The sequence below is a fragment of the Solea solea genome, chromosome 9 (genome assembly GCF_958295425.1).
Source record: "Solea solea chromosome 9, fSolSol10.1, whole genome shotgun sequence".
NCBI lineage: Eukaryota > Metazoa > Chordata > Actinopteri > Pleuronectiformes > Soleidae > Solea > Solea solea.
In genome coordinates, this window is record NC_081142.1 from 3,853,488 (window position 1) to 3,867,833 (window position 14,346).

The 14,346-nt window shown below is 37.8% G+C and overlaps 1 protein-coding gene across 7 annotated transcripts in view; it reads right to left on the minus strand.

Moving 5' to 3' along the window:
* sbno2b (strawberry notch homolog 2b) overlaps nt 1-14,346 on the minus strand; it is a 63,093-nt gene that overhangs the window by 32,337 nt on the left and 16,410 nt on the right. For all 7 annotated transcript variants that reach the window (XM_058638647.1, XM_058638645.1, XM_058638643.1 and 4 more), the window contains exon 4: nt 8,861-8,984. In XM_058638647.1, the coding sequence (XP_058494630.1) occupies nt 8,861-8,984 (124 nt within the window). The remainder of the gene's footprint in view (nt 1-8,860; nt 8,985-14,346) is intronic.

Below are 14,346 nucleotides of genomic sequence, written 5' to 3' on the forward strand. Positions count from 1 at the left end.
CTGAACACTTTTACACTCATCTGAGATAGAAGATATTTCCACTTACTGGAACCAAGGACCCTTTCACAGAAAAAAATATTATTCTTGGAATCTGATGGCAAATGGGTTATTTCAACAAATCCAAGATGTTGACCAAAGACAATATCATAATGACATCAGAATGTTAACTGTACAGGGGGCAGACATAAATGAGGACATTTGTTCAATTTGTTGGACAGGGGTCCATTTCCAAACCCTGCTTCCAGGAATAATGATATCAGGCCAGCATGTGGAGGTACTGTAATGTTCATCTCTGCTGGACAGAATGGGAGTAAGACTGTCAGAGACTGAGTGGCGCCTTCCCATGGTGTCATCGTGTGAGTGGGAATCCTCTAAATACTGTGTGTATATGTGTGTGTGTGCAGTGGGACACTGGATCATTGGGGAGGCATGAATCATTGATAAGCTCCTTAAGAATACTCTAACACACATACGCACATCTCATTGCATTACAGCCTAAAGAAAGAAGGATCCACCCTTCACAACATGACAAACACACTTAATGTATCACACCGACATGTTGCTGCTTTGCCATCTGTACGTTCACCATGTCCTTCTGCTGACAGTGTGCAACGTGGCTGATCGAGCTCATGTTACGTTCAGTCATTTCATTTCCAGTCCTCATTTTCCTTTTCATTCCTGATCTCATTTACTTTTGACTTGTGTTTAACTTTAGCTGGATGTGCTAGTGATATGATGCGTGTATAATAGGTGCCACCTGTGCTGAAGGAAATGCTTTGTAATGTTATACTGATGATTACTGTCATTTGTTCAGGAAACAATTTTTGATGTTATTTGTTGAAATCCACTTTTTCATCAATAATTTAAAATGTCTGGAAAAAAAAGAAAAGTTATCCTTTGTAGTGGGAGCTTGGAAATGGTTGTAAAAGAAGGCTTCACTGATGCCACTCATACATATCACCCTCCCCTGTCTGCTCTAACGTCAAAGGTCTGCACTGAAACAGCCTGCTAACAGCTTCATAGACACCGATTACATAATGACATGAAATACACTAAACGTGATCATAATGAACAATGATGGTAGGCAGATCAGTTAGCGACAAGTACACCAATGATTTAATCTGTTTGCAATGAAATTGTTACAGAAATGTGAAAACTACAGACTTGTGTTTGTGTCCGATAAACTACACCTTAAACTGTTCGATCAAACTGGTTTTACACAGTAAAATTGCAGGTGCCTGTGAAGTTTGTTTTCTTGTACAATGTCAATTCTACACATGGAAATTGACAGACTGTGTTAAGGGATTATGTAAATAAAGGTGCAGTAGATTTAAATTAAAGGTTAAAGAGTTACATAAGACATATAATAACAGATAACACCTTAACCATGCAAAGGTAAACTTCACACATACTAGATCTATATCAGGTGGAACGTGGACACACACCTCTATGCAAAAGAGAGGACTTATTAACGAACCTTCAAATTATACTTTAACTTCCTCCTGTAAACCAGATCATCCAAATGATTGGGTAACATTGTTATAAGGAAGTAGTGGAGAAAAATCAACCAATTTATATGGTTGCTTTCTGTAAGGAAATCAAGAACAAGACAATCGTCTGTGCCAGTAAAATAAAAACCTGATGCACAAGTGCTTTCCACTTTCCTGGAAAAGGCTTCAAATACAAACAAAATGTCCAAATTAACCAACTAGAGATTTATAATAATTATGCATTATTAAAAAAATGTGTATATAATACAGTATGTTTGGAGGTCATTGGGTTCAGAAGAGAACTATGCTTATATGCTTATATCTAAAGATATAATGATGTGTGTGTGTGTGCTGTTGGAAAGGTCCAAATGTAATCATGCATTACTGTAATCAGTAGATATCAAGGTTACACATACAGTATGTGTGTGTGTTTGTGTTGCAAAAAAGCAAGAATGTCATGTGTCATAAAAGCAGAATTGCTGCAAATGTGAGTATGTAGTAAGAGACTGAGACTGTGAATATGCTTAAACATGCCAAGGTATAAGTGTGTGTGTGTGTGTGCGTGTGTGTGAGTGTGCGCGCACCAGCGCGTGTGTACACATAAAGTAGGTGTGTTAATGTGTATTCTCGCAGAGTGCTGTTCACTCTTTGAGGTTAGCCAGAGTGGTTAGTAAAAGAGTTTTGGTTTTTGTCTTCCAGTAAGTCTTGTTTTCATTCTGACACTGTGCATAAAGCTTCGCGCACTGTGGATCCACAAATGACCCATGTCGGGCTTGGCCAGTTGTGCACGTGTGGCTGTGACGAAATGTGCAATTTATCTTCAAACCACTATGAAAGTGCAGTGCTGGTGTTTTTTGTTGGTACTGGCAGCAATTTTGTTAGGGTTCGAGCTTTTGACATGATCTCAGCAAGATAATGAAATCCAATACCTGCCATTCATTCCTCTGCTGACCTAATAAAAATCGGGAATATGTTTTGTCAGCCCGTGGATAAAAGAAAAGAAATTGGACCAGAGGGTTGCCTGGGACGAGTGAAGGGCTGGGGTGCCCCCCGAGCAAGGCACCCAATTCCCCATTGCTCCCTGGGCGCAGACAAGTGCTGCCCACTGCTCCTGCTCCCAGCTCGTGTGTGTTCACTACTGGTGTGTAATAAGGATGGGTTAAATGCAGAAGTCAAATTCACTATCACTCATTGATGTGTGTGCAAAAAATAACTAGAATTACAATTTTATGGTAAAACCTCAATTCCATTTTGTCAAAGTTTCCATCACTCATTGTTATTTTATACTGCCCACATTTAGGGATTTAAAAAAATGCTTATATTAATTAATTCATTAGCAAAAGGATTTGGTGTATAAATGTTATTTTTCAAAAAGAAATTCCAAGAAAGGACTCCAATCAGATTCTGACATATCAAGGATCAAGTTCTGCGAGCTGTGAAGCCATTTTAAATATCAATCAAAATATGAAATATAAAAAGCAAACATCAAGATTAGATTCATGTCAATCTAAATGGTGAATATGAACTTCTATTATGAGAGACATGATGTCTCATGTTTATTAAAAATGTGACAGGTCAGAGTCATCTATATAACTGTACGATGGCCTTGTATTCTACTGCATTTGTCATCTAATGATGTATTGTAATTGGGAGATAATCTAAGCGGCAAGGGATCTCAAAAGGAAGTCTATTAAATCTAATGCAAATAAACATTTGGCTCTTTTTCCCCCACAAGTTACCAGCAACATGGAGATAGACATCCTGGCCACATGCTGCCACAGTGTCCTTCCTTACAATATGAGGATGTTCCAGCAGAGCTCTGCTGAACTGCAAAAACAAACTCGGGAAGCTGTGCAAACCAAAATGACTCTACAGCTCCAACTGAAATAGGGAACTGGATGAAGTAAACATGGCAGTCACCTGACAAATAATCACAAACACACATTCGAAGGATTAAGCTTCACTTTTGGATTCTGGATATGTTAAAGCAACACTGTAAAATGACTTTATTTTTAACTAACATCATTATGGTTGGTCACTGACCAGTAGCAAAGAAAAGGGTGCCAATCCATTCTAAGGTCTGATCACAAAACCACATTCAGAGGTGGTTTGAGGACACGTGGTCACATTCCTGAGCATAAACAAATGCTACAGACAGATTAGTCACAGACTCCTCAGCTGATGTCCTCTGACCAGGAGTACATTCCCTTTTTTTTTTTACAACAATCATCACTCATACATAAGGTTGTTTGTAGCTACTGCCATGACATTAACACATGATTTATTTTTCAACTGGTGAAAATCATATTTCATGTTAAAGCATTGTGAAAAGAACTTTGTCCTATATCTCTTTTTTTCTCTTTCTCTCTCCCTTTCATTTGCATGTGTGTGTGCACACATGCAAACTTCAATACAGTATGGTCGAATTCAATCATATCGGATTAAAGCGTCTGGAAAGCATTTTAATGAACTGAACCAGGTCTGAGTGAGTATCAGCTATTCAAACTGCAAGACTCAGACCAAGGACGTTTTAATGCTGAACTGAGGGTCCATTAGAAAGCTTTAGCAGTCACCAAAAACCTACTTTTATTGCAGCAAATCCAGCAAAAGTAACATTGTGTTGCATTGTGGAAAGAAAACAAGCAGGGTCGCCATGTGATGTGATGGATGGGGAAAATGGAGGAGGAAAAGGGGACTGAGTGTGAGGCAGTGGATTAGTCATGATGACCCCGTGGCTTACATTTTCTCTGCATGCCTCACATGGCAGGGAGTGTCCAAAACCAGAAAGAACAGCTGAGAAAGCACAACATGAGCACAAAACGCCTCTCTCTCTTACTCAAACAGGCAACATTAAGATTCCACATCTCCAGTGCCATGAAACCAAAGCTGCGTCTCTGAAACGCACCACTCACCAAGGAGCTTATTTAAACAAAGACCAGACATAAATGGCAACTGTAACATTATACTTTTCCAAACTTTGTGCGCAGAAAATTACAGCCAACGTGTATCCCATAAAAAAAGCTCTTGTAGTTACCTGTAAGGAAGACATGCAGATGAGCTACAACAGGCCGATGGAAAACTAGGGAAACCCCACATGAATCAGAGAAACCATGACGGTGATAGGACACGTCTGACGTCATCACTTTCTAGTGTACAAAAAACTGCTTGTCGCCTTTGTTTTTTTCCCTCCCCCTGTTTAAAATACCAACACAAAGCATTTTTATATCACTTTATTCCTTCTTCTGTTTTCCATAGAACCATAATGACATATTCACAAATCTGGGCTCAAGCATGAAGTGAAAGTCTTCTGTAGGTTTTGTGGCTACCTATGCTTCTGTGTTTTGGTTCAGTTATGTCTAATACAGCTTCAGAATGGAAAAGCTAACATCACCTGTAATTTTAAAATCAACTGACCTATACTGTTCTTCCAGGTTGTTTCCTGTGCCTAACATAACTTAGTAAAACCATGCTTAACCCTTAGAACACAGAGCACTTATGCTGCTTTTTCCATTACTATGTTTAAATTAGGGATGCACCGATATGACTATTTCCACCGATACCGATATCCGATATTAATATTGCTGCTATGGCCGATAACCGATATTTACCGATATCGATATATGTTTTTAAAAAAAAGTTTCTGAGATGATAAAAGTTTGTACAGAATGAAAATCATGCAAGCTGAATTTTTGAATGTCTTTCTTTATTTTCAAAACATGTTTTACCTCCAAATAACAAGGTCACATAAGACACAAGTAACCAACTACAAGTAAAGGTTTTTAGAAACATTTACCACTTGTAGCAAGTGTGTAACTAAATTAAAGTACAGTTTAACTCCCTCAACTCACTAAACTCCTGTGAGAAAGTTTGGATCATAAATTACAAACATGAACATAAATAAAAATAATACCCTGCCAAAGTTACTGTAACCGAGATAAGGGCGTCTATACTGGGTACGTAAATAAAGTCAACAACCCTTCCTCCCGGCAACAACAACCGCGCCACTTCCCTTCACAATAAAACTACACAACAGATATGAGAAACAATACCTGACAAGCTCTACTAAGAGCTGCCATAATTAAAAAAAACATGTTAAAATACTTTATCAAACTTGCCAGTATTCATGGCAACCAGATATTTATTCAATTGCAAAACATCGGAAAAGTAGCGCCGACTTGGCAGGTTGTTGCGGGGTTCAATATGCGCTATCAACCGTCGGAACCCTCGGCTGGTCGTCAAGAGCAATCATTTCCATTACCTTGATCGTTATTGCCCTGGCCACTGTCTTCCTTTGGTCGAGTCCCAGCTGCGCTGCTTTCTTTTTGTCTGCTGCCTAATGTTACTAGCGTTAGCTTCCTGCCGTTGTTTGTGTACTTCTGGGTGGCGGTTTTTCAAATGACATGATCAAATTTGTGGTATTGAATGACTTGACGCGGAACCCTCCTCGCATTACCTCGACTTTGCAAGTGTTGCATAATGCTTTTCGCGTATCTTCTATTGACACCCTGAAAAATCGCCCACACCGCTGACATTCTCTCTCCTCCACACACACACAAACACACACACACACACCTTGTGCTGCGCTTGCGTCACTGACGCTGTCCCCTTCCCGACACACATACACAAACAGCAATTAGACGGGTATAAACATCGGTTGTTAAAATCGGCGCAGTTTTACTCATTGCACCGATGCCGATATGTTAAAAAATGACGAACATCGGCCGATACCAATATTAATGCCGATATATCGTGCATCCCTAGTTTAAATGTATATACAGAGGCTATAAGAATATGCAACATAGTGTCTTATATCCTTTTTTTTCAGCACAACCTATAGGCAATCTGATGAAATTCTATATAAACACACCTGAGCAAAAAGTACTCAAATGTTTTAAAATCAGACTGAATTTGTTAAATTTAGAAATACATCACAGTTCAAAGTTTGCTTGCCTAATTTTTAGGAACAAATAATTAAAGAAAACATCTATTTTGTGACTTCTGCACAATAATCACTACTCCCATTAAAAAAAAAAGAAAAAGAAAAGGGTATGATAAATAATGAATCACTTTCACTTTTACTCAAAACGCAAAACACACACCCCAGGATGTCCATATAAGGAGTTGTGTATTATTCGAGCAGCAATTTACCAGGGGTGTGCCACTGAGGGTTAAAGTCAAGCTGAATGATATGTAAAATGAAGACCTGGGTTTTACCCAAACCTTTAGACTAAATGAGACATTCCTGTCTCCCAATTGTGTCTTACAAAATTGCCTACACCAACCAATCAAGTTGCAGTTCACATTGCTAATTGTTAAGTAAACTGTATAAATTCACACACCACAATTGTTATGCCCAACAGCAAAGAAGATCAATACAATGACCACATCAATTCATTGTCTAACTTTATATTCAGTACAATGCATTGTGTCATTATCTTCTCCTCTGTTTTTGTCATATAGCAGTGAATAAAAGTCAGAAAAATCGATCTTACTGAAACAATATGTTGCTGTCGTGCCAACCTCTGATCCTTTAGATATAAAATCTCATCATTTCCCCACAACATCAGTATTTTAGTGTGAAATCAGGAATTTAGTGAGTTGCAGCCAAAAACATATTTTCTGAGGCCACAATAAACTTGATCCTTAAATCTAAGTGAACTTTTGCACAAAATATAAATAAGATTCCTCAAGGCATATGAGATGTCTTATTTATTAGAAAGAAGCAGATGGATAATACAAAAGCACAATGCCTCTGGTCACAGCTGCTGTCAGCATTGAGGCATAAAAACCCGACAGATGCTGCATGAAAATCCCTTGCTGTGAAATTGGCAATTTTGTTTGATAAAGGTTAAATTATCAAAAGTATTACAATTAACACAAGACAAATTTGATCAAGATTACATTCTAGACATCTGGATGCTGGATGCATTAGGTGTATGCAAAAATGACATAAATAAACAAAGAGAACCTGCATAAAGATTATAAATACACTAGTTCAGTATAAGATACTGTAGGATGTTGTTTCACTTTCACTTTGGTCAACTCAAGTACAAAAAGACATATCTTTGCATTTGACCTACTTGTATATTGCTACAAAGATAGCTGTGGTTTAAGTCTTATCTGATGGGACTTTGACTCAGGGGTGTTGATGTGAGATTAATGGAATTTCTTCAATGGTTCTGAAAGCTCTGAAAAACTAAATGTATGTGTTTTTTCAGAAACAATGTTTATCATATTGTAGACTTCTCTGTCAAGACTGCATCATAACTACTTTAAGTGTTATCCAATTTTGTGGGAACATAAAGTCTGGGTCAATGCCAGTACAAAATGTCATAAAATGTTTTATTATTCACTGAAACCCCTTAAAAACACATAATTAGAGTAAGAGATGCCCTTTCTCTTGCAACCACTGTTACAAATCAACCATTTCCTTGTTATTTACTGCTTTGGCCTTATGTTGAACCAAGAAAACTCTTGATTGCTATGGCTTTTCTACTTTTAGACAGGCTAATCATAAGAATTATACTGACAGTCTGTTTGGTAACCCATGGCTGCTCTTCTTTAAAACTCATTATCATAGCATATTGTGTAATAATATGGTTCATATTATAGTTCTCATCAATTCAGCCCAAATATACTTCAGATTAGAAACTCACTGGTCTGTGTCATTACTTTTAGCTCTATTCATACAATGGCAACTATAAGGAATTGGCTGGATGGACGCAGAAATAGAAAATGCAAATGATGGGTGAGTGGGTGGGGTAAATACATAAGTGAGCTAAAGGCTGCACCTTAATTTGACTGTGCATTTCTAAGCATCTCCCGTTCTGCAATAAATGTCCTGCTCTTACAGTTGTATCCCTTGTGGGATGGTTAATCCTAGAGACACCAAATTATGCAAAGAAGCTTAAAAATGGCTGAAGAACATTTTCACATCTTCATTATGTTCTGGAAATACATCTCACTTCCTAATCAAAGCATGACTGATAATTAAAACTGATATCTGAAGATGCATTTTGGAAAGCTTAGACGAAATTCAAATTATAGTGTCTTATTAATAACATGCCTTCACAGGAACAGGGCCGGTACTGCTGCAGTCGTCTAGACAACACTAAGCTTTAATCAGGCTGCTCTTTGGTTAATTATGTTGAGCCCAATGCTCACGGAGGACGAGATGAAAGAAGAGGGTGGGAGGTGTGCTACTTTGTGTTTGAGTAGGGTAAGGAAGGCTGAAGGTGTTCATGTTTGCTCTTGTTGGGATTGCAGAATGTGTGTGTGTACCTCTTTAGGACTTTTTCTGGCTATGCAAATCTGAGTGTGTCTGTGTAACTTTGATGCAAGCATAAAAATACCAGATATTTAACACCAACCTGGGGGAAATCTCCATTTCTAGGAAGGTTGAGGCTGGAAAAGTCCACGTCAGGGAATCCCGAGTACACATCCATGTGCACATCCGGAGTGGTGGTGGTAGTGCTGCTGTTAAAGTGGTATTGCCTGGAGGGAAAAGGAGATACTTTATGTGATAAATTGCTACTTAGCCAGGTAAAAAATAAAAAAAATAAAACACGCTATGTTCCTCAACCTCATACACTTAAAAACAGCCAGTTGCAAACAAAAATATGCTTCTCCACAAGAGAAATGAGGGGTACACAACAAAGCAATTGTCAAAGTGCATAAGACATTAAAGTGTTTTCACAACAAAAGATATGTTGCTGTTACAGTAATACATGTTTGTCTTGTAAAGTCAAAACAATATAAGATAGCAATACAGTACTTTCATAACAATAACTGGTGTAAAACTAAAAAAAACCCACTTAACTAGTTAATACGAGCCCTTTATTGGTGACACATTGAAATGATTACTTAAATTATAGAATAGAAAGATAACGGTGACAATTAGTGATAATAACTAAATAAAAAATGTATATGTAAGTGTTAAACAACCAAAGAAGCAAATCATACAAAGAGAAGAAATGCAAATACATTAGATGTATCATCATTTAGGAAAATAGACATGGACAGAGAAGGAGAGAGGTAAGAACTAGTCCGACCTGCAGTGAAGATCCAACATCCACCTTGTGTCAACTCCTAACATTCTCCCTTCAGCCCAGAGTAAATGCACACGTCTACAGATCTCAGACTAGGAACTGTTTTCAGTTTCTGGCTGAGTACAACTCTCATAACACAGCAAACCCACAGTAAAAACAGTGGTGGAGCTACACAAAAAATGAAAGCAAAAGTAAACCTCCATAGGGTGGAACGTGTTTCTCTTATCCAATCAAGTGTCAGGACTCCGGCTCAGAGATAATGAGCTTGGCCAAACCTATTCATAGGATTTGGCTCTGTATACTCAACCACAGGCCAGAGATCAGCGAGACTGATTGATTTAAGTTCAAAACACACCAAGAGGATGAAAGGGCAGCCCCAAGCTAGTATATTGAAGCGTGTCTATTAAAACCATGGACCCTTTGATATTTCTTTTTAAGAACAATTACATGCAGAAAATTCAAAATATAACGATTCATTTTCATATCAAATATACTTGCTGCAACAGCTGCAGAACAATATACAGCAAGACAGACATCAGACAGCCAACAAAGGACGTAAAGTCACGCAATATAAAAAAAGAAACAAATAAAAAGAGAAGAATATTGCACCTGCCCTAAAAATAACTTAAACATGTCGGTAAGACCAGATATAATAATAAAATTACTTATAATAATAATAATGATAACAATAATAATTATGATAATAAAATACTGTAAAAACAAACCACTAAGTGCAAAATGTGTAAAAGTAAAGTGACAGTGGTGGCTAACTTGTTTCCTTCTTGGAATAAATGAGCTTGAGATGTTAGTTTTACATTTGCTTATTAAATCATTTAATGATGTTTTAAAGACTTCCCTAGATTATCATAAATATCACTGGGCTGTAAAACTGGGCTGTGTGTTTTTTTTCCTTTTGGTTTTATGTTGACAGTGATCACTGGTGGATTATTGTTTGTTTTTGATGGCAAGTTTAAGTGATTGTTGTTTTCTGCAGTCATGCAAATAAAAAGGTTACATGCTGTGTGACATTCAAATATTGGCCTTCACACTGGAAAAAAAGACATGTCCTCTTGTATAATCATAAGGGGAAAATATGGTCATGAGATCCTTCTGGTAAAGAACCCGTTTAGATCTCTTAAAGATGAATAGTAAAAATCATCGACAGTGGAAATCCCCTTCATGGCCCTTTAGTTAGCAGTGACATGACAGTGATATTATTATAGCAGAATCCTTGGCAGGTCTGCATCAGCTACCTTCCAACAGCATAAGCCAGTTAAGGGCTCCTGGCAAAGGCAACGAGTGACATGTAGCCTTCTGATAGCACACAGTCTGCAGATGATCACATGAACCTTTGTTTATGTGTGGCTGAAAACATACTGACATAAGAGTATCAGTGAACTACTGTGTATTTCAAACAAATAAGATTCAACAATGAGAATTAATGGTGCAATTTATCATGAAATAACTGCAAGTTATTTACTCTTCACACTTTACATTAGCAGGGATTATGTATGTGTGGGGCAAATTCATTACTTTAATTTATTTGTGGAGACAGAAAGAGTATTAAGCTCGTGTTAGTGTCATTTAAATAAAAATGAGACTTTAATTTGAATCGTGAGAAATAAAATCACACCACAGTGATTAGCTGTTTACTAGAACATCTATTTTATAACCTAAGACTGTACTGCAAGGGTGACACCAGATAATAACCAACTGCTACGATTCCTTGGACCAACTCTTGCTTCATGTGAATTCAGCCATGAAATATAAATCTGACGCTTGCAGCAGTGTGCAAAAAGTGAACTTTGAGTCATAAAACAGGGGAATATCCCAGTGTGCAGCTGCAGGCAACAGTGAATAACACAAAGATGGCAGGCAGTGGGTTCGGCTAAACTTTGGAGAAGGGATATTAAAAAGTTCACCTCTATTGTTTCTTAAGAAAATCTCTGTAAACACTCAGACTAAGCTGTGTGGGACACACATAACCACACACACTGCAGTTAGCTCAAAAGACCCAAAATACAGAGTCTTATTTTCCCACTGGCAATAATTGTTAGCGTGAAAAAAACATGAGCACAACAGAAAAACCCAGTGTATTTTTGTAACAACAAACTGAGCATTGTTGCATTTTCTGTATTTTTTTGTTGTACATTGCTGAGGTGTAGTCACAGAACATCAATGGGGGAGAAGGCCACTAGTGATGTTGTTGGGCTGAAGACTTTAGCGTTGCAGTGCTAGAGACTGGCAGGTCTTGGCCTCGTCTCGGTATCAGACACATTGTTTACTCCGTCTCGTCTGTTTCTGGCATAGAGGTCTCAAGACCAGACTTAAATCAAGGCAAATCAACACAACAGATTTATTTATATGAATGATTATTGTGACTGGATGAAAAACTTTTATTACTAACACTAATGTAGGTCATTCAAGTTAAGAATTTCTTGTCTCCACTATCAGCTGCTACCACTAACCACCCTGTATGGCGTAATGTTAGGTTCATGAAGACAAGAGCAGAGATGCAGCCAAATTATCTGTTGCATTCCTAAACCACAATGAATTTGTTTGCATATTGCATCTATCATAGAATACACTACACACAACAGTGCCACTCCCTCACTTGGGAGAAAGATTTAGAGGTATGACAACAGAGAGTGAAGATTGACCTTCAATTTTAGTCAGCTGCTTTAACCGGCCTTAAACAGAGGGGACATTTAACAACTTCATCTATGACATAAAATGAATGTTCAAATACTCGTTACAGATTAAATACAATACCATGTTGTAAATATAGTGGTCCAGTCTAAATCTTGCCTCTGCCTTGGTCACTACAAGTCTTGGTCATGTCTCAGTACACTCTGGTTTTATGTGGTCTTCAATATACCACCAGTTTTGATTCAGTGCAGTTGATAATACAACAAAATACTGGATGGGAACAGTTAGGCAAAGTTAGAAACCAATTGCCTTCACTATTCATTCCATTCCCTTTAATAGAGGACAATCAGTATGTTTATCTGGCATGAATATAATAATCACAAGCTATAGTCTTTTTGTGTGATCAACTGATTAAATATGAATATGATCTGAATAAGCAGTCTTTGTATAAATGCTTGATTAGCAATAGTACACCATGTGCTGTGTTTACCCGTCTCACCACAACCATACAGATATAACCAAAGTAGATAAACACACAAGCATTTATTACTGACTGACACCTTTGCAGCAGTAAAAAGGTTTGATAAAAGCAGCAAATGATGAAAGGATGTGTTTGAGGTGGTCACGTTTAAAGATGTGAATAAAATGAAATTAAAGACACATTGATTTCCCCTGTATCTTTCTGTCATGTAAAAAACCCCAAGTAGGAAGGAATAGATGATTACTAGACTTAAAAACAGAGGTCTGATGATCAGAGTGATGCACAAGTATGCTAAGTCACATTAGAACAAAAGATTCACTGACAGAACTTGAAACCGAGCAAACACCCTGACATGGTTCTTTCAAGAGGGGGGTCTTTACACGAGATGATATTTGTTTGTTAACCACAGACACATGATATCAATCATTTCTGTACATTGTAAGATGGAGAGTGAGATAGGGCTCATGTTGTCAGAAAATTCCACTACAGGCAAACCCGAAAACCACATGCTGCACACTTGCGTCACCTGATGCTTGAACTGAATGTTCACCAACAACAACACAAAAGACCACATATTCCAGAATTAGCTCTGTTATGTTCTGTGTTAGTTTTGCCCTTTAAAAAAGTATACATTTTCTTTCAAATATAAAGAACAGATAAATACACCTATTTAGATATCAAACAACCCATCAAAAACTCAATTTAATCCACATAATATCTTAGTGGGGCTCCAAAATATATGAAAAGATCATTTCATGCCTAATAGAAATTCCTGTCTACTAAGAACTGTAGCCAGGTTTCTGTTCTTTCAACAAAACTAATTGCGTACTGGGCTGTGATCTCCGTAAAACGGATGACGTACTGACACTGACAAGAATTGTAGCTGCTTCCATGTGGTTGACAAGTTGCTGCTAAACTACAAGGTCGTTGAAGACATACATGTACATGCAAACACACACGAGAAAAGAAAAAAAAAGTCTCATTGGTCATAACAACAGAGCGGAGTTGCAAGATGTTGAGATTAACTCCCTTGGTAAGGCTGACGCCAGGCCACCCACGACAGGAAATGAAGGGGAGCAGATAAAAGAGACCACCCCCATGAAGTGAACCGGGTAGTGTCCGGTTAAGAACTGAGGTATTGATTTGATTGTATTTGCTCACTCCAGGTGTCAACAGTGCAATACTGGGTTAATACACTGACAATAAAAGTTCAGCCAATGTAAGAAGACAAATGAGACCGTTTTAAAATGAATCTACATCAATCATGAAAGTTAAGATGCGTTGGTGCCCCATAGTACATTTTTAACTGCCCAGCAATGGACACAAATATAGCATTTAGTCTACTCAGTTAAGAGTCATCTGATATTTTTGTTCTTTAAATCTTGTTGCTGCTGTGTCCTGTGTAATATCAACAGTGTGTCTTTTAATAATTTTGAATGTCTTTCAAGCAGAACTATGCAGGATTTTTGCCTAATTTAACAGCTTCGAAGTCATTGTGAGGGTTAAATGGCTTGTTGTGGGAAGATTGGGGGCTGCCTCCACCCCCCCTTCCATCTGTTAGCAGAAAACCAACTTTGCAAGATCATGGCTGCCGACACAGAGTCCTCGGAATCAGGAGGTCTCCCGAGAAACACTAATTGCTTCACAGTACTTCACACAAAGCTATACCAGCTATAAT